Consider the following 25,546-nt stretch of genomic DNA (forward strand, 5'->3'; position numbering starts at 1 on the left):
AGGAAATGCTCAGAGCAGTTTGGGGGTGGCTGCCAGGCAGCCCTGGCTCTGAGCAGCAATGTCTGCAGTGGGACAGGAAAGTCACAGCTCATGGGAACAAACTTTCTGTCTGACTTCAGAGGCCACGACAAACCTGAGTGGTTTCCCTCTGGTCCCGCAGCCCTTGCTGGCCCCAGGGGCTGATGGCATTTGTGCTCCCTCAGGTCCCTCTGCCCACAGCAGCACCATGGCGGTGCTGACGCCTGCTCTGTGCAATGCAAACAGGGGCTCCTGAGCCAGTGCTGCCGTGTGTGTGCCTGCAAGGATGGGGCACCTGTGTGAGCTGGGGGAGAGGCCAGGGCTGCAGAGGGGGGATGTTGTTGGCAGGTGCACGAGGACGCTCTGGGACGCTGCCCTGGGGTGTCCAGCGCACTGGGGATGGATCAGCCCCTGCTCTGCTGCTCCTTGCCAGGCTCTCCCCTTGCAGGGACCTTGCAGAGCACCAGCCATGCTGTTTGGGCCCAGCCTGCCCACGGCCAGCCTGGGGCTGCTCCCGGGGCTTTTCTGTGCTCAGCGTTGGCCTGGCCAGGTGTTCTGGAGAGAGCCTGGGCAAGGAGCCTCCAGCCCCCAGGCCCTGCCCTGAGGTGTCAGCGCTGCCCCAGCAGTGCCCATGGCCTGTCCCTGCTGCAGCCCTGGCACTGCCACCCCCAGGGCTGTGCCCGGCCCCGAGAGCACTCAGGCCCTGCAGCAACACCAGGGGCAGGAGGGCAGCGGGGCAGTGGCACGGGAGCAGCACTGGCAACACCAAGTGCTGCTGCTGCTGCTGCTGGGCACAGCTGCTGTGCCAGCACTGATCTGCCCCAGCTCTGCACACAGACATTGCTGCTGCAGCTCCAGAGAAGGGAACAGAAGGGGCATCTCTGGAGAAAATTTTGCTGGGAGATCGTTCATTTTATTTAAAACCAATGAAGACCCAGCTCCTCATTTAAGGTTGGATAGATATCAAAAGTGAAATGGCACAGATAATGACATTACTCTGTGGAAAATATGAAAAATGGGTAAAACAACATAAAAAAATCTCCAAAATTAAGGCAACAAGAAGTATCAAAGATGACTTTTATTACACGTGATTTGCTGAAATTGGCCATCAGTTTAATATTTCTGAAACCATCCAGTCATCACTGTCCACACTGTAGCCTTGAGCTCCTGGTTCCTCAGGCTGTAGATGAGGGGGTTCAGGGCTGGAGGAACCACTGAGTAGAGAACTGACAGGGACAAATCCAGGGATGGGGAGGAGATGGAGGGGGGCTTCAGGTAGGTAAATGTGGCAATGGTGATAAACAGAGAGATCACAGCCAGGTGAGGGAGGCAGGTGGAAAAGGCTTTGTGCCGTCCCTGCTCAGAGGGGATCCTCAGCACAGCCCTGAAGATCTGCACATAGGAGAAAACAATGAACATGAAACAACCAAAACCTAAACAGGCACTGAGACCAAGAAGCCAAATTTCCCTGAGGTTGGATTGTGAGCAGGAGAGTTTGAGGATCTGGGGGATTTCACAAAAGAACTGGCCCAGGACATTGCCATGGCACAGGGGCAGGGAAAATGTATTGGCTGTGTGCAGCAGGGAATAGAGAAAGGCACTGGCCCAGGCAGCTGCTGCCATGTGGGCACAAGCTCTGCTGCCCAGGAGGGTCCCGTAGTGCAGGGGTTTGCAGATGGACACGTAGCGGTCGTAGCCCATGATGGTCAGGAGGAAAAACTCTGCTGAAATGAAGAAGAGAAAGAAAAACACCTGAGCAGCACATGCAGAGTAGGAGATGTTGTTGGTGTGCCAGAGGGAATTGTGCATGGCTTTGGGGACAGTGGTGCAGATGGAGCCCAGGTCAGTGAGGGCCAGGTTGAGCAGGAAGAAGAACATGGGGGTGTGCAGGTGGTGGCCGCAGGCTACGGCGCTGATGATGAGGCCGTTGGCCAGGAGGGCAGCCAGGGAGATGCCCAGGAAGAGGCAGAAGTGCAGGAGCTGCAGCTGCCGCGTGTCTGCCAATGCCAGCAGGAGGAAGTGCCTGATGGAGCTGCTGTTGGACATTTCTGCACTCTGGGCATCCTGGGCTGTTGAAAGAAAACATTGAAAAGTTGAGATCAAGTTTGTTGACTCAATTTTAAGCCATTTTTTTAAGAATCCCTTCAAAATACTTGCTTTCCTGTGGGAGATCTCTGCTAAACTTTTTGAGTTTGGGTATCTTCTGCTGAGTTCCTGTCTCATATTCAGCATTACACTCAGCCTGAACAGTGGTGTGCCCAGAGGGAAAACGGGGCTCCCTGTGCCCCAGGGTACTCAGACCTGCTGGTCCAACAAAGGTGGCATTTTTTCATTAAACCTCACTCTATTTCAGGGTTTTTGCACTTAAAGAGTGCTTGAAAAATGAATTAGTCTTTTTGAAAGGTCCAATTCCAAAATAAATTTCCAAAAATTTATTTGTTTTGTTTGTTCCAATGGACAGAGAAGTATATCCAGAGCTGGTCTGGCTCTCTGCTGCCTGGAGTTGTTCCTACTGGGAGCTGTTTGTCTCTATCCAAGGCTTGTCCCTGGCAGTGTTCCCAGAGCCCAGCCAAGCCCTGGGGGCTCAGCTCTGCCCTGCAGACCCCTCCCAGCACAGGGCACTGCCCAGGGGCATCTCCCTGGCAGCAGGGCCTGAAGGGCAGCTCAGACAAACTGAGATGCTGCAAGCCAAGGTGCTGCTGCTGCTGTCTGTAGGCAGAGCAGGCTGAGGAGGAGGCACTTTGTGAGGCAGATCTGAGGCACATCTGCTGATGCCCAGGGGGACAGTGCAGGAGTCTCAGGGACACAGACACACCTGACAGCCCCTTTGCCTTGCCTTGAGGAGAGAGCTGAGAGCAGCCCTGGCCATGCAGCAGCATCTCCAGAGCAGGAGGAATCTGCCCTGCTGGGGGTGGCTCCTTCCACCTCCAACTACTGCCCACAGTCCATGGGGAGCTGCCAGGCAGGCTGAGAGCTGTCCCTGGCAGGTGGCACATGCCCTGGGCTGGCCAAGAGTCCTGAGGGCTGCAGGAGCTGCTCTGCAGGGCAGCCCTGGCTGCAGCCCCAGCTTCAGCCCCTGCAGCCGTCCCTGGCAGCAGCGCTGGCAGAGTCCTCCTGACACATCCCCCAGGCTGTGGGCTGTGCTGGCTGCAGGAGATCCCTCCAGGAGCACAGGGGACATTGCCCTGCACCCACAGACTCACCATGTCCAGGCCTGTGAAGATGTTTCCCCAAGTGAAGTCTCAGCTCAGTGTCTTCCCAGTCCTGATTGCCTTTAGCCTGTCTGTGCCTGGCTCCTGTCCCCTCAGTGCCTGCAGGCAGTGCCCTCAGCCCTGCTGGGCTGGGAGAGGAGCTGCAAATCAGCAGAAATGTCTTTTTCAAACCTTTCTTGGTTGCCAGGAGCTCCCTCTGTGCCAGGAGACACAATACATGGACTTTAATTACTCTATCAGGGATTTGTTTTTAAGTCCGACTCAGTCCCTCAGAGAGTGTATTCTCAAAAAACTTCTTGAGAACTCAAAGTTAAATTGAAACTCCAAAGTTTCTTAAAGATTTAATGGGTTCCATTGAGGGACAGGACTGAGGAATTGTCTCCAGGTTCCATTTAGAGCAGAACACTGGATGCAGTGATGACTGGAGGGGGCATAGAAGGGAAAGGTGTCTCTGATGCCGAGCAAACCTGGATGTGTCTCAGCAATGCCAAGGGCCAAGGGCTGAGCCCAAGCCCCTGGTAAGGCCGATCCTGTCCCTCCCTCCTTGCTCAGGGCTCTTTCCGGGGCACTGGGTGTTACATTTTGGGTGTGCCAATTGTAATACATTTACCTTTTGTTGTGAAATAGAATTAGGAGTAAAAGTAAAGCAGGCCTGAAACTTAAAAGGGAATAAAGAAAAACTTCATTAACAACACAAATATTAAGAATAATAAATTCAGAGAAGATTTTCAGACCTGTCCTTTTTTTCCTCTTTGTCACATCTTAGCAACATTCTGAGACACGTCCGTCAATTCCTTACTTAAATAATATTTTTCAGTTCACTTGAGGGAGCTTCTTCTTGTTCAGTTATAAGGATTTTTTTTAAGAGGGAAACAATGAGTTCTTTCCTGACTTCATTTTTTTCATGTATAACAGCTGCCCAGGATTTGCTATCATGAATTTCCTCCCACATCACAGTCTTTTCAGAGCTGAGTTGTGGGCCATGTTAAAAAAAGGGTCATGGGGTATTACTTTTAAGGATGAGCTACTCAAAGGCAAAACTTCTCTTTAGCTCACTTCTCTCCATGCATACTTCATTTCCTGGAACAGAGATCCCCATTTTTTCCCCATCCTCGAGGCAAAGGATTCTTCAAACACTTTACACCTTGCTCCACCCCCCATGTCTTTCTCCATGGTTTAAAGGAATTTTTTAGTGTAGTACAGTCCATCCCCATAACTTACAAAAAGATATTTCAGCCAACCTTCATGGCATCTCCTCATTCTCCTTCCATCTAGAAACTCAGCTTTACCTTCATTGACTTTGGTGTATCCTTTCTGCTCTTCTTCCTCTCACCCAAGGAAGGATGGGAAGTCTGTAAGTCTTATCTGAACATTGGAAAAGTTAAAATCTCACACAGAAGTTGCAGGAGTTGGGCCAGGCCATGCTGGAGCTGTGTCAGGATCTGAGGCTGCCCAGGTGGGGCTGGATGAAAACTGCAAAGTCCAGTCAGAGGAGAAATGGGTGCTAAGGCTCTGGCTCCATGGCTTTCCTCCGGCACTGCCCGCCCCCAGCTCCAGCCGCAGCCCGGGGGTTCTCCCTCTGCCCTGCCCAGCACACAAAGCCCTGGGGGCTCTCCCGAACCAGGCCCGGCTGCCTCCCCCCAGCCCGTGAAGGCGGCCGGGCAGGCTCGGCCACCCCGGGGCTGCTCCGAGCCGGGGCAGGGCAGGGCAGGGCCCCGCCGAGCCACGGCCACAGCGGGGAAGGACAAGAATCTCAGCAATGGGTTTATCTTCTTCTTGGCTATCGGGGCCCCTGGTTGGAAACAGGGCCCAGCAGCTCCCGAGCCCAGCCCTGCCTGCCCCGGGCCACAGGAGAGAGGCCCAGGCCAGGTCAGTGTTACCTTGTGAAGGGCTGGAAATGAAAAAGTGCTTTCCTGGGGTTTACTAGCTTCAAATGTGATTCACTGAGTGAAGTGACTTCTCCAATTGGTTTCTCGGGCTGTCAACAACTGAACCAGCCTCCAGTTGGTCTCATCAATTCATAGAGGAAGTTTTCATGGAGAAAAACTTCATAGAATCCCCTTCCCTCAGCTGCTTTCAAGGTAAAACCAGCACACAGAGCCTCATGAATCCATGGAGGCCATTTTTACAATTTGAGGCTTTGTGAAATCAAAGGGCCATTGTGGCATTTCAGGGCCTTATGAATCCAAGGAAACCATAGTGACACCATGGGGCTCAATGGAACCTAGTGGCCATTGTGACACGATGGGGTCTCATGGAATCACTGGTGTGTTGTGACACTTTGTGGCCTCATGGAATCATGGAGACTATTATGACACTGGAAGGCCTCATCGAAGCAAGGAACCATTATGAAAATGTGAGGTCTTGTTGGACCAAGGGGTGATTGTGTCATTGTGTGGCACCATGGAACCAAGGAGTCCATTGTGACACTGCAGGGCCCCATGGAACTAAGGATTCATGGAACAGTGCAGGAACCTGTGGAACCAAAGGTCCATTGTGACATTGCAGGGCGTCATGGAATCCTGGAGGCCATGAGGACACTTTGAGGCCTCGTTGAATCAAGGGGCTCTGCAGCGCATCATGGAGCCAAAGAGACCCTTCTGACACCGTGAGTTCCCATGGAACCAAGGGTCCATTGGGATACTGTGGTGTGGGAAATGCAGGCACAGAGAGCTCTCAGGGTCTTGTGCACACAGGCTCAGAGACTGAGATGGATAAAAAGCTTGGACAATTAGAGCATTAAAGTGAAACAGACAGGAAGGAAGAATATAGGTTTGTAGTTTAAGTAAAAATATGTTTTAAGCAAACAGAAATATGTATTGTGTAAGCACAGCAATATGTTAAATAATATAGTAAAATATTTTAAAGTTCAGCAAGTGTTGGAAGAGTTAAGGATTTGACAGGAAGATCTCACAGATAGGTATGAATAACAGAAAGATCTTTGAATCTGAAGAAGAAATAGAAATGATAGCAAGTTTAGAGATAGAAGAAAAGAATTGCTCAGCAACTTTTACTGTATAAGTAGAAGGAAAAGAGCAAGTTAGTTGGAACAAAAAATGTTTTTACCAAGCAAAAAGATTTTCACAGGCAAACCAAAATGCCATGTGGCAAGTAGAAAAAAAGATCTCAAAATTTTCCACTGGAAGAAAACTGAAAAACAACTTCTAGCTTAAACTGTAATAACGTACTAACTTTTTGTGATAGGATAGTAACGTGAGTGTAGTATTTTTAGTAGTTCTGATAGGCTGTAGGTAATAGTAAAAGTATTAACTGGTTGTCATGTTTTAAGATGCTCTGCAATGGAAAGTGTATAATGCACTGTGACCAGAACTAGAGTTGGCTTCAGAGGAACCCAGAGCTGTGGCTGAAAAGGCTGTGGGCTGGGCTCTTGTCACCCACTGTTGGGGGTTGGTTCTTTCCCTTTTCCCTCTGTGGAATTTTCCCCATTGTCATGCTAAGATACCTGTTGACTGGGCCCTGGTGGCAAGGGGGAGGGGAGAGAGGAGGGAAACCCCTGGATATTCAAACATCCAGAAGAGGAAACGGAAGGCTCTGGCTCGCCCCATTTCCCCCATGGAGTTCAGACGAGAAGGACGATCGCCACCTCAGCCCCATCCCTGCCATCCCAGCGTCGGGAGCCATCCTCACTGCTGTCGGATCCTGCCCTGCTGCCTTCTCGCTGTGAACTACCACCATCCAGCACTCTGCTGAGCACTGGGACCCACACCGTGAGCGGAGAGCTCTCTCTCCATCTCTCTCTCCCCCTGGGACAGCTCTGCCATCACCCCCAGCCCTCCTGCAGCTCTGCGGGACCTGCCCACCCCCAGCACCGGGAACTGCAGCTCAGGGAAAAGGTGCCTGCAGCCAGAAAGGGACTGGGATTGAGTTACTGTTCTGTTTGTGGGTAATTTCATAGCTGTTGTTGTTCTAGTTTGTCTTGTTAGATATACTAGTAAATAACTGTTATTCCTACCCCCATATCTTTGCCTGAGAGCTCCCTTAATTCCAAAATTATAATAATTTGTAGGGAAAAGGGATCACATTTTTCAGTTCAAAGGGTGGCTTCTGCCTTTCTTAGCAAACACCTCTCTTTCAAACCAAGACACTCTGATATTATGGCCTTGGATGTGTTACATTTAATATCTCAGCATTCAATGAGATGGATGCAATCAACCCATAAACCACCTTTTACAATATCTCTCAGTTGCCCTGTTCTTTGTAATAATAACCTCCTGATAGGTATTTTCTAAACATCAGGTGTACCCTTCAAAATCAGTAGGGATGTAGGAACACCAGGTCTACCCCATTGAAGTCAATGAGGATTTAAGGAACCCAGGTCTACCAATTAAAATCAGTGGTGATTTTGCAGGAATTTGGGGCTAAAATGGGAAAATATGGGTAAATTGGGGAGTAATCATGGGCTGAATTCCACTAATTTCTGTTCCAGGATGACAGTGCTGATGCTCTGGAAGTCCTGGTTACCAATCTTGAATCCCTGATACCACATCTGTGGCCTGTGCAGGAGCTGTGCTTCCAGGTAAGCCCAAAAAATCTCAGTTTTCCTCCCAAAATCTGGAACTTGTGAGCCCAAAACTGGGATTTTTAGCACCAAAAATGTTGGGACATGGGGGTCAGTGTTTTGAAGTCAATGGAAGTTGAGGAACACAAAATCTTCCCATTGAAATCTGTAACAGTTTAGGGACATAAGGTGTACCCATTAAAGTCAATAGGAACTTAGAGATACCAGGTGTACTCAGGCAAAGCAAGGAGGACTTTCAGGACACCAGTTTCAGGTGTCCCAAGGGTTTTGTATGATCCAGGTGCCCATAGGGTACCAAGGTGTAACCAGGTGAGTTTTGGGGCAAGAACGTGGGTTTTGGTGGTAGCCAGGTGATTTTTGGGGAGATATCCAGGTGATGATTCACCCTGATGTGTCTGGAGAACATGATGGCCACGGTTGGTCCTCCTGGTCAACTTGGACACACATGACCCTCAGCAGCAGGGGGGCTGTCAGGGGCACCCCAACATTCAGAGGGCAGCCCAAAACTCTGTGTGAGAGCCCCAGGGGCGGGAGGGAGCCCCAGGTGACCTCAGGAGAGGATGCAGCACAGGTACACTCAGGTGCTTTGGTCTGTGGGGTCTGTGAACATGGTGTTCTGCACCAGCTCCAGATCTCAAGGGGGCAAAGGGGGTACCCTGAAATCTCAGGGGGGCATCAGGGTCACCCAAATTGATGTGCAGAAAAGCTCTATAATCCACAATGTAAGTTATACATCTGTATTTTATTCAGCGCTGAGGTGCATGGGGGATAGCTCCTCCAAAAATGTGCCCACCTTCAGTGACCTGCACCACTCTTTTTATTCCCTACCAGCTAGGATTGCACAATACACCCAATACATATTCATTTCCTAACACTGCCTGTCCCTGCTTTGTATTAAAATTAGCTCCACGCCGCTTTCCAACTGAGCACTGCTCCTTGTTGTTCGCTCTGGTGGTCATCCGGGGGTCCTTGGGATGAAGCAAACAATCTTCCTCTCAGTTGAACTCTACACCTCACCTTCTTTGCTCTTGTGTATTAGTCTTTGGTCTCTTTCCAGACCTTGATACCAGTTTTTGCTTGCTCAGGGGTCTAAGGAATCCCCCTTATCTTGAAAAGGCCTCACTCTTCCATCCTGTTTGCCCATTCTTGTCCCTCTATCTCAACTTGTAGCCTTGCTCTGTCCTCTTGTTCCTGCAAAGACAGGAAATGTTAAGCATTCATAGAATCTCCATAGTACAGTTCATAATTCATAGTCAGGCTCCTTCTACTTAAAGCATCCTCCTATATTTTTACCGTTAAGTCTTTAATTTTAATTCCCCCTGTTTCAGTGTCACAATGACTCCTTGGTTCTATGGGGCCCCACAGCTTCATCCTTGACCCCTGGTTCCATAGGGGTCCTGAGTTTCACAAGGGTCCCCCTGATTCCATGAGGCACCAGAGTGTCACAATGGTCTCTTTGGTTCCATGAGGATCCATAGTGTCTCCATGGTGTCCTTGGATCTGCTGCTGCCCCTGTCACAACTGACCCATGGTTCCATGAGGTTCCGCAGTGTCACCATGGTCGCTGTCAGAGGCTGGATGAGATCCATGTCCCCAGACACCTCGGGATGAGCTGTCAGTCAGTCCCACAGTGGGCTGGTGCTGACCCAGGCTCTCATTGCCCCAGAAATCCCAAGTCCCACCTGGGGGGAGGCCACGAAGGGCCAGGGGCTGAAAACACAGAGCAGGAGCTCAGCCCATGGTGCGTACCCTGCCTTCTCCTGGGGTCTGTGTCTCACCCACACTGGAACCCTAGGAGTTGGTAGCCATGTGTGTGTGTCTTTCTAGAGAGCTTCTGTCTTTCTGTTTCTCTCTTTTTCCTCTAATTCTAATGTTCTTTATATGGAACAGTTTTGGCTACCTCAACAATTTAAATGCTTAAAGGTTTCTAAGGATAAATGGCCAAAGTTAATGAAGTTACTGTTATGATAAGACCTTTATTTTGGCTTGGATGCTATATTAAACCCTTTTCCAAAGTTCCTTGATACTCTATATTTTGTAAGTAAAATTTTGTGTCATTTTGAGCTCTTGAAAATATCTGGCTGGGGTTGCTCTTGTGCACCAAGCTTGAGTAAAGGAACCTTTGGTTACCCCCAGCATTTCATTGCTCTGGGGTGTTACAGCCCTGCAGGCTCACCATGGCCTCTTGTTTCCATGAGGCCCCACAGTGTCACCCTGTGCCTTGGTTCCATGAGCATGTGGAGTGTCCCACAGGCTGATGCCATTTGTCCTTGCTGCCCCTGCCATCCCACTGCCCCAGCAACAGCCCCGAGCCACCCGTGAGGGACAGGCCCTGCTGTCCCAGGCCTGGGCTCAGCCTTGGCCTTTCTGCTTCCTCCAGCCAGCCCAGGCCTTGCTCAGCATTGCAGTTCCCTGCTCACAGCCTTTGGCTCCTGCAATCCTGCCCTCAAGGATCTGCTCTCCCCAGGCCCTGGGGAGCCTTGGGCACTCCCTGCCCTCACTCATGGCGGCCACTGATGCTCCAAGGCACTTGCAGTTTTGCTGCTGACTCCTGCAGCAGCTTCTTCAACCTTCTCTCAGTGCCTCAGGCTCCTGCCATCAGCCCCAAATCCCCAAATCTGGGCATCATCAAAATACACAAAGGCCTTGGGAGCTCTTTGTCTTCCTTCCATTGTCTTCAAGTCTCCAGGGCTTGTGCAGCTGCTTGCAGTCACTTTGGAGCTCTGTTAAGGAGGGGGATTTTAAAGTGCACCTCATGATTTTTTGGTTTTAATCAAGGGCATATTATTTTTGTTTTTCAGTTCATAGCAGAGGTGACTGAAACATTTCCCAGGTGATGATGATTCTGAATGTCTCCTTAGGAGTTCTGGGCACAGAGAAGAATGATCCCTTTCAGGGCTGACCCTGTTTGGACAACCTGCTCCTCACCCCCAACCTCACCGTGTCTGACATTGCCCACCTGGGACTGACATCCTGAAACATAAAGTAATCCCTCTACATTTATTATATTAAATAAAGTAAATAATTAAATTATAAATATTTTCCTCTATAAAAGGAAATTTTATTAATTTTATAAAATTAAAAATAATTAAATCTAATAAAAATAATTTTTCTATTTATAAGAAGTCATAATATTTTTATCACCTAGTTTTTTTTGTATTTATATTAAAATATATCCATTTTCAGCAACCAGAGATATTACCAGTCACAGTTTGTAAGTAACACAATTCCCTTAATTATTGGCTCTTGAGATCTCCCTCCTTATGCTAATTCGTCCTTTTATCAGTCTTTTTGTAATCCTTTTTACAATTTTGTCGTTCAAGGCAAATTGAGCCTCTCTGGGGTCCATGGAGACCTTTCTGGGTTACATTTGGGATAATTTGGGTCTATGGAAGCAATTCAGAGATAACTTGAGGGTCTGGAGGACAATTCAGGGAGCAGGGTGGGCACTGGGCAGGGCACTGAGGGATTCTGACGGACACCTCGGCGTCCGGGGGAGCTCTTGGGGGTCCAGGGGGAAAACTTGGAGGTCAGGGAGGGGAATGTGGAGCCCTTCGGGGTCCGGGCGGGCACTTGGGGGGCTCGAACGGGGCTCTCTGGGGCGCGGGGCATCATGGGAGTTGTAGGCGCGGGTAGAATACTGTCCAATGGAGCCGCGGAGCATCACGGGAGTTGAAGGCGCAGCTGCAATGTCTCTCTGTGGGGCGCGGTGCATGACGGGAGATGAAGTCACGGCTGCAATGGCACTCTACGGGAACAGCCGGGCATGATGGGAGCTGTAGTCCCGGAAGTTGCTCGGATGGAGCATTTGGGGTCCAGGAAGGATCCTGGGGGACGCTTTTGAGTCCGAGCTGTGACTGGAGGTGCTCAGGGCGGAACGTGTACGGTTCGGGAGCATTTGTGGGGAGCTTGGGGAGTTCCAACGGGGCCCTTTAGGGCGCGGTGCACGGCAGGATTTTAAGCGGGAACCTATGTTATGAGGTGCTGCGGGACCGCGGGAGGTGACAGATGAATTCGCAAAAGTGATTGTAACGGGAATCTGTGGGGCTGGGAGCATCCAGGGAATCCGGAGCCGCTTTGGGGTGCTTCTGAGAGGATGGTGAGGGGGCACTTCGGGATCCTGGAGAGTGTGGGGGACGCTTATGGGACATGGGGGGAGGGGGGCAGATAGCGGAGTTCTGTGGAGCGCGGGGCATGATGGACGTTGTAGTCCCAGCTCCAATGGGGCTCTATCGGGCCGCGGTGCATGATGGGAGTTATAGGCCATAAGGAAAGATGGCGCCGTCACCAGGCACCGCCCTCAGTCCCAGATCCCCGGCGCTGATTGGCTGCGGACAGTGATGGGCGGGGGCGGGAGCAGCCCATTGAACCCCTCCAGTCCCTCCCAGTACAGCCCAGTTCATCCCCAGTACAGTTCAATACAACCCCAGCACCTCTCCAGGCCCTCCCAATACACCTGAGTTCATTTGTATTCTCTTCCAGTTCTCCCCAGTGTCATCCATAGTGCGCCCCAGTGTCCCCCATCATCCCCACACTATTCAGAGTGTTCCCAGTTTGTCTCAGTATAACCCAGTATCACTCAACGTATTCAGTCTTTGCTCCAGTATTCCCCAGTATCTGTCCCAGTATGTCCCAGTGTGTCTCTGTACCCCCACAGTCCATCCCAGTACACCCAGATTCCCCCTCAACATTCACAGTGTTCCCCAGTATGTCCCAGTCCTCCCCAGTATTTCCAAGGAAATTTGAGCTTCTCATGGTTTCCATGGCACCCAAACCCAGCAGTGGGGTCAGTGCAGTGTCCATGGCCACAGCCGCTGGCAGTGCCCAGTGCAGGTTGGGATGATGATCCACCCTCACAGCTGGCCCAGGGCAGCTCTGCCGTGGTTTTGGTGGCACCTTGGGCTGGCACACACCTGAGGAGTGTGTCTGTTTGCAGTGGGGAAACTAGGAGTTTCATAAGTAGAGTTGAAACTTTCCTCATGAACTGCAGCAGACCAGTGGGGAATCAAGGCAGAGCTGTGGTTTGTTAGGAAACCTCTCAAGAACTCCAAGCCAGAATCGAAGTCCAAAGTTTCTTTCACTTTTAATGGGTCCCATTGAGGGACACAACTGAGAAAGTGTGCCCAGGTTGCAGTCAGAGCAGGAAATTGGAGGCAGTGATGACAGGAGGGGACAAAGAGAGGCCAAGTCTTGGTGGCCTGGGGCACAGCAGGGTCTGTGCCACCAAGGGCTGTGAGCAGACACCTTGTCCTGAGCCCCTGGGGCCTCCAGGCACAGCCCCAGCAAGGCTGGGCACTGTCAGCCCTTGTCCTGCCCTCAGCATCCCCCCACATGCCAGTGGCCTCAGGGATCTGCTGGGACCAGTCCCTGGGGAGCCTTGGTCAGGAATGGCCCTGGGGGCTCCTTCATGCTCCCAGGGACTGCAGGTTTTTCAGAGGACTTTGGGTTTTGCTTTTACCTTGGAGTCTCTGAGAGCTTTGTGTAATCATGGCCTCCAATTATCTGCTTTAATTAGTCTCTTGAGAGGGCTCCTCAGTAACAGCACTCAGTGGTGCTCATTAATGCTTCAAGGTACTTCCGTTTTTTTAAAGAACTTTCCCTTGTCTTTTCCTCTCTCATTGTTTGAGAGGTTTTTGGGCAATTGTGGCCTCCAGTTGTCTCTTCCAAGGAGTCCAAGAGGATCCTATGTTGGGGATGGACCTCAGTGGATCCCATTAATGCTTTGAGACACTTTGGGTTTTTCTTCTGACTTGGACTCCTGGAAAACTTTGTGCAATCTCCTCTCAGGGCCTGAGGTTCAAGAGCTCAGCACCAAATGCACCACGGGGCTCATTGGGATCAAGCAAGTCCTGACAAACCATTGGTGTCTCAATGCTCTCTTTGCTTCCATGAGGCATTGATCTGTCACAATGGATTCTTGGTTCCATGAGGTTCATTGGTGTGACCATGGTCTCTCTCCTTGGTTCCATGAGGTTCATTGGTGTGACCATGGTCTCTCTCCTTGGTTCCATGAGGTTCATTGGTGTGACCATGGTCTCTCTCCTTGGTTCCAGGAGGTTCATTGGTGTCACCATGGTCTCTCTCCTTGGTTCCAGGACCCATCACAATGTCACAACACCACCCTGGTTCCATGAGGTTCCTGCAGCAGGACTTCCCCTGTGGCACAGCAGAGCTCATCTGTTCTGTCCATCAGCTGGGCCATCACTCAGGGCATCTTCCCCCTCTCAGCAATTGCTGACATAACCCAGGCTGGACATCTGTCCTGTGCTGAGTTATCTCTGGTACCAGGGAGGTGGAATTCCCAGCTGACCATGAACATCCTGCCTTGAGAGCAGACTGAAGGGAGGGAGATAAGCCTTGAATTTCTGAGTGACACACACTTCACTGTACAAACTATCAAATATACACAGAATTTTCACGATACAAAGCTCTTCTGCATAATCTCTGGAAACAGGTAGGGCTTCACTCCCAAGTCTGGATGAATCTTTGTGGTTCCTTTTCTGGAAGCTGAGTGAAAGGGCTCCATGTGCACTCCCTCATCAGTTCAGTGGTAAGTTACATTGACTCCTGATCTCCGCTATTTCTTCACTAGCTGTAATATAGGTAACTTTATTGTGCACTGGGTTTGTATCTACCTGTACTTCTTTGGTTTGTATCTGTGCAGTAAGTAGTCCATTTAAAGTCTCTTGTCTGTTAATCTTGAGTCCATTCAGTAAATAATTAAATTTATAATAGACCTAAATTTACATTCTCAAGAACTTGTTAAGCAAAAAGTTGATGTTCAGGTATCCTGAAACAGAGCTACTACCAAAAACTGGAGCATGAGCCAGAACTTGTCTAAGCTTTCACTCAAATCAAAATATATTTCATTTCAAAACAAAAATAGAGAAGATATTTTTTCATATTAATTATTTTCATATTTATATACTGATATCAGCAATTTCCAGTTCATATTGATCCCCCAGCACCTCCTCACGCATTCTGAGCAGATATGAACATCCAGTCCCTTTATGGCTGACAATCAATCACACTCTGTCCCTACCCCCACCCCACCATTTCCCTCATCCAAGCCCTGGCACTCAGAGCAGCCCAGTGCAAATCTGAGCTTCCTCCAGTCCAGGCTGTGCCTGCAGCTTTCAGCTCCTTGGCACCAAGTCCCAGCTGCTTTCCTTGGAGAAGGAGCTGCCCCAGACACAGAGGGATGTTCATTTGGGGTCAGCAAACAGAAGCCAAGGCAGGCCCAGCTCCATGGCAAACACAAGTGCAGCCCAAGGAGTGCTGGGCAATGGAGCCACATGCAGGGGTGTCCCCAGGGCTCAGGACTGGGGCCAGGGCAGTTCAATGTGTTCCTTGCTGATCTGCACCAGGCCATGGAGGGCACCCTGAGTCAGTGTCCAGGGGAGCCCAAGCTGGCTGGGAGTGTGGCTGTGCTGCAGGGCAGCAAGCTCTGCAGAGGGATCTGGCCAGGCTGGAGCCATGGGCCCAGGACAATTGGATGAGCTTCAGCAAGGCCAAGGGCCGGCTCCTGCCCTGGGCTCACAACCACCCCAAATCCCTGGCCGTGCCCTGCCCCTGATCCCCACAGCCTGTCCTGTTTCCTTCATGCCTGCATTGCCAGGGACTTTGTGGGACAAGGGAGCTCTGCTGTGGCTGTGGAGGGAGGTGCAAGAGCCACCAGTGCAGTGGGCACCAGAGCTCATCAGGTTTGTGTCCTTTGGGGGTCAGGAACTGCTGAGACTCAGAGGCACAGAAAGGTTTCTTTTAATGGCTAAGATAAAAAAAGTGTACCAACGATATAATTTATTAAACATCAAAATTCTTCCCTCAGCTCTGTGCAGTGTCAAATCCGTGCCTAATATTTCTTCCATGCACATGGGATTTCCGTGCAGGAACAGTTTTAGACAAAGACATTAGGAAAACCTGATTCTGTGACAGATGTAAACACAATTATGATGTTGACTGATGTGGAATGACCAGAGAACAACTGCAGGAGGAAATCTGGGAGCAATGGGAAGGCCATAGGACCAGCTGGTCTAGTGAAGAGACATCCTCAGACATGGCCATTTAAACAGGAGAGGTGGAAACCCCCAAATGGAGAGGGATATGAAATAACAGACAGTACAGTGGTATCACAGGTAGAGGGGAAGAGCAGGATTTCTTCTCCTGCCATCAGTACACATCCAGAAAATTAACGTTCTCTCCTGGTGGGAAAACTTGGACGTTTCTTCAAGTACTCAAATGCCCCATCTTATGACATGTGGTCATGAACCTCGCAAGCTGCAGGTTCCCAACATCCCCAGGACTGCTCTTGTCCCATAAACATCTCCTCTGGCCCATTCCAAAATTGGGATTAACATGGAAAATATTTTATCAAGTCTGCAGAAACTGGGTCAGACCAAGTGGTTCAAGGCTGGATTTGGTCTGAATCTGGAAATCCCAAAAGACAGAAACAGCATCATTTCAGAACCTGTCTGAGCCCATGGGAACAAAGGTTTTCCACATGTCCTGTCTGATCTCCCCTCTGTCCCCCTTTCCACCCATTGTCTTTTGTCTCCCCCCTGGCCCCCCGGTGAAGATCCTGGCTCTGTGTTCTCCATCAGCTCCTGGCTGGCACTGCCAGGCTGGGATGAGGAGCCCCTCAGCCTTCCCTGCTCCGGGCTGGACAAGCCCAGCTCCCTCAGCCTCTGCTCACAGCCAAAGGGCTCCAGCCCCACCTTGGAGGCCCTTCCCTCACCCTGCTCCAGCTGCCAGACATCTTTCCTGCCCTGGGCAACCCAAACCAGGCCCCAGTGCCCTGGATAATCCACGTCCTTGATGTCCTGGTCCCACAGCCCTGGGTGCTCCTGCCCTGCCTCGCTGCCAGGGCACACGGCTGCCTCCTGCCCAGCTCTTGCCCACCAGGAGTTTTCTGACAGGGCCTGGTGGATACAGGGAGGGCTGTGGATGTTGTCTACTTGAACTTTAGCCTTGGACACCCCATCCCACAGCATTCCCTGGAAAAGCTGAAGCCTGTGGCTTGGAGCGGTTCACCCCTCCCTGGGCTAAGAACTGGATGGACATCGGGGCCCAGAGAGTGGTGGGGAATGGTGCCACATGCAGCGTGTGTGCAGTGGTGTCCTGCAGGGATCAGTGTGGGCCCAGTCCTGTTTAACATCTTTATTGATGATGTGGAGAAGGGAGCACAGTGCACCATCAGCAAATGTGCAGATGGCACCAAGCTGGGTGTGAGTGTGGATGTGCTGGAGGGTAGGAGAGCTCTGCAGAGGGACCTGGACAGGCTGGATCCAGGGAACAAATCCAACAGGGTGAGGTTTAACAAGACCAAGAGCTGGGTCCTGCACCTTGACCACAACAACCCCTGCAGTGCTCCAGGCTGGGGACAGAGTGGCTGGAGAGGGGCCAGGCAGAAAGGGACCTGGGGGCAGTGATGGACAGCAGGGTGGACATGAGCCAGCAGTGTGCCCAGGTGGGCAATGGCACCTGGCCTGTTTTATAAGTGAGTTAGAGGAATTGATAGAAATAAATTTGATTAGATTTAGTATAATTTATTTAGTAAGTGGTAGTAAGTAAAAGAGTGTTGGGTGATTGGGGAATTTTTGTTTTATTAATGGTTCATGATTTTTTATTTGATAGTTTTGATTTATATATTTTTTAATTTTTTGTGTCATGTATCTTTTTTCTTGTGTTTTGTGTATATGTGGTGTGTTGTTAGGGTTTTTTTTTGTTTTCTAGTCGTTGTGAAGATGAAGGTTTTTCATTATTTTGGTGTTTTGATGAATTTTTATATATTACTTATATAATTTTTAGGATTTTTAATTTTTTTTTATTATATTGGATGGTTGTAGTTAGATTTCATGTTTGTAGTTAGGTTTTATATTTGAAGTTAAATTTTGGGAAATGTATATTTTGGGGTTTCTTTGTTGTTAATTAGGTTTGGTGAATAAATATTGATTGTATTTTGTTTTATTATTTTTATTTTGTTTACTGAACTGTTGTAATTTTTGATGATCTAGAATTCGAGTTTTAGTTAAATTAGGGGGGTTTTTTTGGTTTATATTTAGTTTGGGTGAGTATTAAATGGGTAGTTTTTAGGTGGATTTTTATAATAGTAATTATTTTGTTAAGAATATATGGTTTAAATGATAATTTAAAATTAGCAATATTATTAGTTTGGTAAGAGATGATAAGAGGGTGGCGTATGGTTATGGGGAATGGTTAAACTATGATTTATATTAATTTTGTTGGGGGTTTTTGTGTTTTGGTGGTTTTAAATTTTTTATTGTAGTTTTGTTATGGTATTTTGTGTAATTTTGGTATGATTTGTATATATATAGTATTTTTTTTAAGAGTAGTGTAAAGTTTTTTTTGCTGTAAAAATATTAATGGATGAGGAATGGTGTGGCCATCAGGAGCCGAGCTGCTGTGCCACCCCTGACCTGCCCCCACCTCTGCACACAGATATTGCTGCTGCAGCTCTAGAGAAGGGACCAGAAGGAAGCTCCAAGGAAAGGACATCTCCAGTAAAAACAGTTTTGGGAAATCCTTTAGTTAATTTAAAGCTACAGAGAACAGAGCCCGTCCTGGACAGAGTCTGGGCCAGAGCAAAGGAGGAGAGACAAAATAATATCAAAAATATGGGCATGATTTTGTGCAAAATTATTAGCCTAAAACAAATGTAAAATCTTCCGGCAATGAAGGAAAAGAAAGAATTCACAAAAATGACTCATATTACAACTGACTAGGAGAAATTGGCAACTTGCACAAATTGGAAAGGTTTACTGTTTCTGAAACCTTCCAGTCATCAGTGTCCACAGTGCAGCCTTGAGCTCCTGGTTCCTCAGGCTGTAGATGAGGGGGTTCAGGGCTGGAGGCACCACTGAGTACAGAACTGACAGGGACAGATCTAGGAATGGGGAGGAGATGGAGGGGGGCTTCAGGTAGGCAAAAAACCCAGTGCTGAGGAACAGGGAGATCACAGCCAGGTGAGGGAGGCAGGTGGAAAAGGCTTTGTGCCTTCCCTGCTCAGAGGGGATCCTCAGCACGGCCCGGAAGATCTGCACATAGGAGAAAACAATGAACACAAAACAACCAAAGATAGGAAAAGCACTAACAGCAAGAAGCCCAAGTTCCCTGAGGTAGGAGTGTGAGCAGGAGAGTTTGAGGATCTGGGGGATTTCACAAAAGAACTGGCCCAGGCCATTGCCCTGGCACAGGGGCAGGGAAAATGTATTGGCTGTGTGCAGCAGAGCATGGAGAAAGGCACTGGCCCAGGCAGCTGCTGCCATGTGGGCACAAGCTCTGCTGCCCAGGAGGGTCCCGTAGTGCAGGGGTTTGCAGATGGACACGTAGCGGTCGTAGCACATGATGGTCAGGAGGGACAGCTCTGCTGACAAGAAGAACACAAAGAAAAAGAGCTGAGCAGCACATGCAGAGTAGGAGATGTTGTTGGTGTGCCAGAGGGAATTGTGCATGGCTTTGGGGACAGTGGTGCAGATGGAGCCCAGGTCAGTGAGGGCCAGGTTGAGCAGGAAGAAGAACATGGGGGTGTGCAGGTGGTGGCCGCAGGCTACGGCGCTGATGATGAGGCCGTTGGCCAGGAGGGCAGCCAGGGAGATGCCCAGGAAGAGGCAGAAGTGCAGGAGCTGCAGCTGCCGCGTGTCTGCCAATGCCAGCAGGAGGAAGTGCCTGATGGAGCTGCTGTTGGACATTTGCTGTGTCTTGGCATGGGGACCTGTAAAAAAAAAAAAATAAATCATGGAATAGTTTGATTTGGAGATGACTTGAAATATCCCAGCCCAGCTTGGTGTCACTTTCCCCCCACTGCCTGCCCAGGGCTCTGCTGCCTGGAGCTCTCCCTGCCAGCTGCTGCTTCCCTGTGCCCAGGGCTGGGCCCTGCCAGTGCTGCCAGAGCCCAGCCCAGCCCTGGGGGCTCAGCTCTGCCCTGCAGACCCCTCCCAGCACAGGGCACTGCCAGGGCCAGCTCTGCCTCTGCAGGCTCTGATGGCAATGTCAGAGCAACCCTGAGGAGGTTGGAAAAGCAACACTGATGCTGCCTGTAAGAGGCCCTGTGCTGATTTATTTCTTTTCCTGGTTTATTCAGACATGAGAGAAATTGTTCTTATTGTTCTCAACCTGAACACACATATGAATATCAATGTTCAATTTTCCATCTCGGCAACCCTGAGCAGTAGATTATAAAATCAGGATTTTCCCTTTTATGCAGCCCCTGACTTGCTGTGCTCCCTGTATAATCTATTTGGAAATGTTCTGTAGTTAAATGTCATGCTGGGAGCAGTCCTGATCAATGCACCATCCTCACCACACAAGGAGAACACTTCCAAGTCTCACCAGCTGTCTCCCTCCACCCAGACCTTGTCCCCCAGTGCTGTCAGCAGCTCCCAGGGCTGGCTGAGAGCTGTCCCTGGCAGGCAGCAGAGTCCCTGCCCAGCACAGCACCCTGGGCTGCAGGACCCTGCTCTGCAGGACAGCCCTGGGCACCCCTGGCTGCTCTACAGGAGAGAGAATCAGAGAATGTACTCACAGAGTCTGTGGGCATTGGGATGTTCCAGCTTTAGGAGATCACTGCAGGAGCTGCAGCTGCATTGTCCTGCAGCCAGAGGCTTCCTGTGTCCAGGGCTGGGAGTGATTCTGCCCCAGGCACTTGTGAGCATCTTCCCAGCCCTGATTGATTGAAGATCTCTGTGCTGTGCCTGGGATGGCTGCAGGCAGTGCCCTCAGCCCTGCTGGGCTGGGAGAAGAGCTGCAAATCAGCAGAAATGTCTTTTTGAAGTTTTTCATGGTTGCCAGGAGCTGCCTCTGTGCTAGGAGCCCAGCCCAGCTCACTAGCAGAGACACAGCACAAGGACTTTAATGACCCTCTTGAGGCTTGGATGCTGTTTACATCAGACACAGTCCCCCATACTGTGCTTAAAATCTTCACAAAAACTCAAAGTGATATTCAAACTGCAAAGTTTCTTGAAGTTTTAATGGATTCCAGTAAGGAACACAACTGAGAAAATGTCCCCATGTTCCAGTTAGAGCAGAACACTGGAGGCAGTGATGACAGGTGGGGACAAACAAGGGGAAGGTGTCTGTGATGCTGAGCAAACCTGGATGTGTCTCAGCAATGCCAAGGGCCAAGGGCTGAGCCCCAGCCCCTGGCAAGGCAGATCCTGTCCCTCCCTCCTTGCTCAGGGCTCTTCCCGGGGCACTGGGCTCTGGGGATGTGCAATGCCAAGGGCAGCACCATGGGGCGGCCCCTGCCAGGCTGCTGAGCAGGGACAAGGAGGCAATGAGGCCCCAGCACAGCAAGGCTCACTTGTCCCCTGCTGGCCAAGGGCCCAGGGCCAGCAGCCATGGCCAAAGTGCTGCAGCACTTGGCTCTGGCAGGGCCTTTCAGCTGCTGCCCATCCCTGTGCCCTCTGCAGCCCAGGCTGTCCTACGGTGTCCATGCCCTGCCCCTCTGTCCCTGCAGGCTGTCCTCATCCCCCGGCTGCCCCACCTGGCTGGCCCCTTCCTTTGCTGACAGCTCTGCGTCCTGCCTGCCTCTGCCTGCCCACACAAAGCCTTGGGCTGCTCCAGACTCCTTCTGGATGCCAGGTTTCACTACAGCCCTGCCCTGCGAGTGAAATTTCTTTAACCTTGGGTCCAGTCTGGACCATTCCAGCTGCTCTTGGCATCAATTCTTTTTTTTTTCTCAGGCTGTTTTCAACTATGTCCAAAGGATCCCCTATCTATGAAACCTCCCTTCTCTCCCTCCCTGGGCTCTCTTCTGTCCTCATTCTCCACTCCACTGAACACAGAGCTCCTTTGTCCTTATACATTGGTCATGTTCTTGCAGCCTCCAAACCCAAACTTGGGAGATTCACAGAATTCTTAGAATTCACAAAACTCACAGAATGAGTGGGTTGGAAGAGACCTTCAAGAACATCAAATCCAACCCATGCCCTAACACCTCAACTTGACCATAGTCACAAGTTCCATATTCAGACTTTTTTCTTAACACATCCATGGGTGTTGACTCCACCACCTCTCCAGGCAGACCATTCCAGTACTTTTATCGCTCTTTCCGTGAAAAACTCTTTTCCTAGTATCCAGCCAATTGTTCCCTTTAAACAATTTGAGGCTGTGTCCTCTCATTCTGTCAGTTGCTGCCTACTGATCTCTGGGCCCTCTCCACGTTGTTGGCAAATGAAAAGATTCTGCTCATAGTCTAAGGAAATCACCAGAGAACAAGGAATCCAGACCTGTCTGTCCCAGCTACTTTTGTCTGGGCCCAGTTCTTGGACAGATGCAATTGTGGCCGTAGAATCCCAGATTTGGCATTGGCAGCTTGGTAAGGAGGGCAGTTCTTTTCCACTGGAAGCAAAGCACTGAGTCCCAGTGTGTGGTGGTAGATGAGAGACAGCCCTCAGGAGGCCTGGGCTAGCCTGAGCTGTCTGTCCTGGCAGATTTTGGCTGGGAACAACCCTTGTATATGAAGAACTTTTCATGGGGATTGACAATTCCAGCCCTGGGCACCTGGAAAAAGGGATGGTTCTGCTCCACAGGAAGGAAAGCCCAGAGCCCCAGTGTTCCAGGGGCTGATGAGAGGCAGCCCATGACATGCCAGGATCAGCTGGACTGTGCAGGTGGCCCCCAGGAGGCCAAACCATCCCCACCCATTCCATGTCCATTCCTTTACAAATCCATTTCTCACAAATATCAATCACACAATGCTGCAATGACGTCTGCTCTAGAGAGAACAGTAATAAAATACACACTTTTAAATAGGAATGGAGATTTCTAAGAAGCTCTTTGACACATTTCTCCATAACTGGAGTTGAAAACCTTCCTAATCAATTGCAGTAGACCAGAGGGAATTCAAGGCAGAACCGTGCTTTGATAGGAAACCTCTCAAGAATTCAGTCATAATCAAACTCCAAAGTCTCTGATACTGTTCATGGGTCCCACTGAGGGACACAACTGAGAAAGTGTCTTCAGGTTCCAGCTAGAGGTGGAAATTGGATGCAGAGATGTCAAGTTGTGTGGGAAATGCAGGCATGGAGAGCTCTCAGGGCCTTGTTCATACAGGCTGAGAGATAGAGATGGATCCAAGGTTTGACCTAAGACCTTGGAGTAAGCTTGAAGTACTAGAGTGCTGAAAGTAAAATAGACATAAATCAAGAATATAAGTTTGCAATTTAAGCAGAAATATGTTTTAAGCAAACAGATATGTATTATGTAAGCAAAGCATTATGTTAAGTGAGATCTTAAAAGATTTTCAAGTTTAGCAGTAGAAGCTGTAATAAAGGTAGCTAGAAGTTTAAGATGTATCAGTATAAGTGTGTGAAGTGTTATATGATTGGTTGAAAAATGATGCGTTGCAGCAGAGCCATGGGAAGCAAAGCAAATAATGACTGGTGTAAAAAGACAGTAGCAAAGTTCCTAGAAGTATTGGATTGGCTAAAAGCTTACATAAGTCATTATAACTAAGAATGAAGCAGCTCCTGATATTATGGCATTGGAGCTAAGACTTTTTATGTCTCAGCCTTCTTTGAGACTGCTGCCACGAGGCAATAAACCATGTTTTGCAATGTCTCTCTCTTGCCCCATCATTTACAGTAATCATCTCCTGGTAGGGATTATTTGTCCATCAGATGTGCCGATTGAAATCAATAAGGATTTCAAGACACCAAATCTACCCCATTAAAATCAATAGGGATTTAGGGACACCAAATGTACCCAATTCAAGTCAATGGGATTTAGGGACACCAGGTCTATCCATTGAAGTCAAAGGGGATTTTGCCAAAACTTGGTGCTAAAATGGGTAAATTTGGGTAAATTTGGGAGACATCTTGGGCTGAATTCTGTGAATTTCTGCTCCAGGTTGACAGTGCTGATGCTTTGGAAGTTGTGGATGAATTCCTGGAAGCCAGTCCCAAATGCCTGATGCCACACCTGTGGCTCATGCTGGAGCTGTTCCTCCAGGTAAGTGGGAAAATTTCCATTTTCAGCCTAAAGTGTGGGAATTGCTATCAGAAAATTGGGGTTTTTAGCAGCAAATATTTTGGGACATCAAGTCTGCCATTTGAGGTGAATGAAGATTGAACAACATCAGGTCTACCCCACTGAAATAAAGGACTGTCAGGACACCTGGTCTACCACGTTGAAGTCAATGGGAATGTAGAGAAAGCAGGTCTACCCTGAAAAAGCAATGAGGATTTTGGGATACCTGTTTTAGGAGGCCCCAGGGTTTTTCTGCGATCCAGGTGTCCAAGGGGTACCCAGATGTATCCAGGTGATTTTTGGGGGGATCCAGGAGATTTTTGATGCCCCTAGGTGTCCCGATTCACCTTGATGGGCTGGGAAAAGATCACAGCCACCACTGCATTGTGGCAGCTGATGTGGACAGAGATGACCCTTGGTGTTGGGGGCCTGTCAGAGGGCACCCTAACATTCAGGGGGTCCCCCCAAACTCCAGGTGAAGGCCTCTGGGGTGGGAGGGAGCCCCGAGTTACCTCGGGAGAGGATGCAGTGCAGGTACACTCAGGTGCTTTGGTCTGTGGAGCCGGTGAAGACGGCGTTCTGCACCAGCTCCAGCTCTCACAGGGGCAAAGGGGGCACCCCAAAATCTCAGGGGGGAAGCGAGGTCAACCAAATTCATGTGCGTAAAACCTCTATAACCCACAAAGGAAGTTCTAGGTATGTATTTTATATAGTGCTGAGGTGCATGTGGGATAGCTGCTCCAAAAACGCGCACACCTTCAGTGACCTGTGCCTCTCTTTTTGTTCTCTACACATTAGGACTGCAGAGTACACCCAATACACATTCAATTCATAACTCCACCTGTCCCTGCTTTGTATTAATATTAGCTCCACACCTCTTTGCAACTGCCCACTGCTCCTTGTTGGTCGCTCTGGTGGTCGTCTGGGGGTCCTTAGGATGAAGTAAACCCTTCTTTGTGCGTGTGTGTATTAGTCTTTGGGGTCTTTCCAGACCTTGGTACCAGTCTTTGCTGGCTCAGGGGTCTAAGGCTCTAAGGTCTAAGGTCTCACTTATCTGGAAGGCAACTCGATCTTCCACCTTGTTTGCACATTCTTGCTCCTCTGTCTTAACTTGTAGCCTTGCTCTCTTCTCCTGTTCCTGCAAAGACAGAGAATGTGAAGTGTTCATAGAATCTTGTTAGCCTCTTTCAAGTCAAAGCATCCTCCTGTATTTTTACCATGAAATGTTTATTTTAATTCCCCCTGTTTCAGTGTCACAATGGCTCCTTGGTTCTATGGAGCCCCACAGCTTCATCCTTGACCCCTGGTTCCATAGGGGTCAAGAGTTTCACAAGGGTCCCCTTGATTCCATGAGGTACCAGAGTGTCACAATGGTTTCTTTGGTTCCATGAGAATCCATCGCGTCTCCATGGTGTCCTTGGATCTGCTGCTGTCCTTGTCACAACTGACCCATGGTTCCATGAGGTTCTGCAGTGTCACCATGGTCGCTGTCAGAGGCTGGATGAGATCCATGTCCCGAGACACCTCGGGATGAGCTGCTCATGTTGTCCCAAAAAGGCGTTTAAAAGTCCGAGCCCTTAAACTGGCAATCGGGGTTTCGCTGCTCCCCCCGGTGGGGCAGGAGACTCAACAGCAGCAACAACTATCTTTACCTCCACTTTCATTTCATTTAAGGTGTTAATAACCGTGCACCAGGTGGTAGGGAAGTCTTTAATTTCTCTATCATTGCTCATGATTGTCATGTCCTGCATGTGATCACTGAGAGCACGCCAAGCCTCTGCTTGAAACA

At 49.6% G+C, this 25,546-nt stretch overlaps 2 protein-coding genes across 2 annotated transcripts; both read right to left on the reverse strand.

The window, feature by feature from the left end:
* Positions 1-1,131: 1,131 nt before the first annotated feature.
* On the reverse strand, positions 1,132-2,064 carry LOC134057396 (olfactory receptor 14A16-like). Its single transcript, XM_062514384.1, has one exon. It carries the CDS (start codon positions 2,062-2,064, stop codon positions 1,132-1,134), a length of 933 nt encoding a protein of 310 aa, XP_062370368.1.
* Positions 2,065-8,889: 6,825 nt separating this feature from the next.
* On the reverse strand, positions 8,890-19,097 carry LOC134057334 (olfactory receptor 14J1-like; the record flags this gene model as incomplete). Its single annotated transcript, XM_062514323.1, has 4 exons — positions 8,890-8,961; positions 9,453-9,480; positions 11,412-11,518; positions 18,636-19,097. Coding segments are annotated over 4 exons (669 nt in total), but the record flags the coding sequence as incomplete, so codon positions are not given.
* Between the last annotated feature and the right edge of the window lie 6,449 nt (positions 19,098-25,546).

This window comes from Cinclus cinclus, unplaced genomic scaffold (genome assembly GCF_963662255.1).
Source record: "Cinclus cinclus unplaced genomic scaffold, bCinCin1.1 SCAFFOLD_32, whole genome shotgun sequence".
NCBI classification, from domain to species: Eukaryota; Metazoa; Chordata; class Aves; order Passeriformes; family Cinclidae; genus Cinclus; species Cinclus cinclus.